General features: G+C 35.9%; 1 protein-coding gene across 1 annotated transcript in view; it reads left to right on the top strand.

Annotated features, from left to right (window-relative positions):
• LOC109820689 (guanine nucleotide-binding protein subunit beta-like protein) overlaps positions 1 to 1,369 on the top strand; it is a 5,230-nt gene extending 3,861 nt beyond the window's left edge. The window contains 1 exon segment of the mRNA XM_020387162.1: positions 977 to 1,369. Coding sequence (XP_020242751.1) covers positions 977 to 1,081 — 105 coding nt within the window. The 3' untranslated portion in view covers positions 1,082 to 1,369.

Here is a 3,723-nt window from a genome sequence, read left to right as displayed (position 1 = left end):
GGGTAAAAAAACAAGAAACAATTTGCTCCAGTCTGGGTTGTTAATTTTTAATCATTTAACCGATGGCATAGTCAGTTATTTTTATTCATTTACTTGCTACTGATGTTTGAGAGCTAGTGGTCATTCGTTTAAATTTTTTCCCTTTGCAAATATATTCTTTCACTACTGCACTATGCACTCCATAATTCCTTTGCAAAGTTTATAACTTTGAAGCTTTTATAATGACACATTTATTAGTGTTCGATATTGTCCTATCTATAATTATTCAGAGTATAATGTTTACAAGGTTTGACTTGTTATTTGTTTAAAACTTCAGACAAGAAAGTGCTAATAAATTTAGGTGAGGTTCTGAAGTATTATGTTATTAATGGAACCAAGTGGTTGAATGTCAAATCCTTATCGATATGATAAATAAGTCTTCTATCATTCTTGTTAGTAGAGTTAAACAAGTTAAAGATTTGCTTTTAGGGACATTAATAGGGATCAATTTACTGTTATTATCTGAGGTCGTATAGCCTCATTCTTTGGGTTTTCACTCGAGTCTTTTAAAGGAACTAAACTAACACCTATGGAATTTTATTGGACTACATATATCTTATATCAGTTACGCGGACTGGAGTTCATGCTTTATTTGGGGAGAAGGATTTAACATTGTCTGGCTGCACTATTAGCAGTGCCTGTCTTCTCACAGTTTTAGCTAATGGAATATATTCTTTAATTGAGTAAGCTCATCTCGTAATATGTTCACGGCCTGGTTTGCTTTTTAACCTATAAAATAGGACATTATTGAGCACGTTCATCTTGAAGATATTGATATCATTGTTAGGTACATGATTCTGATCACGGTGAGCTATTTTTTGCTTAATAGGCAAACTTTGCTAATGGCACATCATATTATCAATGTATTGTGAACTATCATTTCTCAACGTTCATGCTAAAATTATTTACTCATTCTCGTACCTGTCCATTCTTGCAGAAGATATTGTACTGCTCAAGCCTAAGCTGGAGCTCTGATGGTAGCACGCTCTTCACTGGCTACTCTGATGGATCGATCCGAGTTTGGGAAATCAGCCGTTATTAGAGATTTTGGTGGTCTAGCTTTATAATTGAGACTATTTTGGTTACTTTGTCAATTTTTGCAAGTGAACTTGTTAGCTGTTTATGCTTGTTTTTGAACTAGTTTGGTTTTGTTTACTGGATCTCTCTGCTTCTTAAAACCTTCTAGAGGAATTTATTTAAATGACTAGCTTTCCTCTTAGCTCGTTTTTTCAACTAAACGAGTGTTGTTTGTTTTGGTAAAATCTGGTATTGGAGCTTCCCTAAACCATGGCAGGAGAATGCAAAAGCTTGGCTTCGTATTGTGCTGAAATTTTATTGATGTTTAATGTGTTCCTTTTCTGTGCAATTTGCGGATTAAATGTGAAACGTATTTGTTGTTCTCTGATTTTGATTGGTAAATTTGCATTGATTTTGGTTGAATGGATTGAATTGACGTGGAGGCTTGTTTTTTCCCTGACTTGGAATTGCTATATGATTTTCTATTATGACTTTTAATATTATTCAATTGACAAGCTTTTTCCATTATAACCGTCTACTATTTGTTGATTATCTTGGTTCATTCCAAATATATATGTAGTATTTAATATTCTATGTGATTTGCGTTTGTTCTCATTTTTTAACTCGATATGAATCACGATTGTCAAGTAGATACTTAACAAATTTGTGACTAAAATTACGGGTTGTCACTGGGCTTTAATTTGCCACATCAGAAAGCATAGCTTTATTTTTCCAAGATAAACAGTCGGAGAGGCATCTTTCATTGAGACGCTGAACGGAGAACTCAGCTAAAGAGGAGCCCTATCATCCTCCAATTGTAAAAGAAACCGTGTTCGTGATAATCGTGGTCAAATCCGAACTCTGGAAGCTGGAATATTTTTCTGGATATCACAGAGATTACAGCATAGAAGTGCGGCATTATAATTGCAGAATTGCGACAAATCCACTTATCATTAAATATATAAACGTAACACCTCTTTTTAGTGCATTAGAAATAACGGATTGCAAATCTAATACTATTATAAAAGTGGACTGGTATGTTAAAAATTTTCTTTCCAAAGTACACTCCAAAATATATGCATACATAAATAGAACACATACATGCATCCTCCAAAACACATGCATACATACACATGAACGTACATTATTAAATGAGAACACTTATTATTTTTTATAATTATTTTATTAATAATTTTCTTAATTAAAAGCCTTTAGATGTTTTATTCATGACTTTCATGCATACTTAAACGTGTCATGCTTCATGAGCGATGATATGTACGTTTGGCAGGCTCGACAGTGGTGGCGGAGTATTCAGTGGAGGTAGAGGGTGGCTTGGGGTAGTGCCAATGGAAATGTAGGTGACGATCAAGCCCTAAGTGGGTTGCCTGGAGGCAGCAGAGCGGGGATCGGTGATATGGCCAAGCTTGGCGGTGGGGGAGGAGCTGGCAGCAGCATAAGACTTCTAAATATTATGAGAGTGAGTTAGTATACAATATGCAATTCATCTTTCTCCTTCTTTCCCCATGGAGCTGATCAAAATGACCATTTTCTGGCTATGCTCTTTTCCATTGAGATTTTTGAGCTCCTCCTTATTTCTCCCCTCACCGCCAAATTGGTAGTTTTCCATTTCTCCAAAATCAATTTATGAAAAAAATAGTTTTATAATACAAATTAATTATTGATATTTTCAATGTTTTGGTTGAATTTCATTTCCGGTCACAAGCATGGACAACATGTGGTTGTGCTAGTTGAGGACGCTCTAAAGCATAAATACAAAGATAAAAGAAAAGTTGACGTGGTGCTCTTTCTTGAACCGCAATATCATAGACGCTCATATTTGCTCGTCTCTACACTTTCTTTTATAAATAGTAATCTCGGTTTTGTCTTATTCATCTTTTTCATACCTATTTTCTATTGTGTTTCTTATTTGTTTGATCTTGATAAATGTTATAACCATCTCTCAAAAAATGTAAAAATAAAATCATTTCCGGTCACAAGCATGGACAACATGTGGTTGTGCTAGTTGAGGACGCTCTAAAGCATAAATACAAAGATAAAAGAAAAGTTGACGTGGTGCTCTTTCTTGAACCGCAATATCATAGACGCTCATATTTGCTCGTCTCTACACTTTCTTTTATAAATAGTAATCTCGGTTTTGTCTTATTCATCTTTTTCATACCTATTTTCTATTGTGTTTCTTATTTGTTTGATCTTGATAAATGTTATAACCATCTCTCAAAAAATGTAAAAATAAAATTTTCACACCTTGAATTTATTCATACTTGCCTTGATATTCACCAAGTATTAACCATTATGTCTCAAGAAGTACATGGACAATTGTTATCTTGATGAACTTGCTTGACATTCACCAACAAGCAGGGGGCGGTACATGATTATTTTTGGCATCATTAATTTGTTAGTCTAAGTGTGTAGACCCAAAGCTGCAATCGAAAAGACGAAGAAAACAGTCAGAAGACTGTGCGGTCGACCGCAGTGGCAGAGCCGGTCGACCGCGTGCACTGCAGGAGACTGAGAAGAAGTTTTCGCTCTGGTCGGTCGACCGGCGTGGCCGCTGCGGTCGACCGCAAATGTGCACAGGACCCTGTAAACAGATTTTTCTCTGGCCGGTCGACCGGCCTTGGCACGGCGGTCGACCGCGAATCGCCC

Source organism: Asparagus officinalis, chromosome 1, assembly GCF_001876935.1.
Source record: "Asparagus officinalis chromosome 1, Aspof.V1, whole genome shotgun sequence".
NCBI lineage: Eukaryota > Viridiplantae > Streptophyta > Magnoliopsida > Asparagales > Asparagaceae > Asparagus > Asparagus officinalis.
The sequence above is the reverse complement of the archived record's forward strand: the minus strand, read 5'-3'. Positions and strand labels throughout refer to the sequence as shown.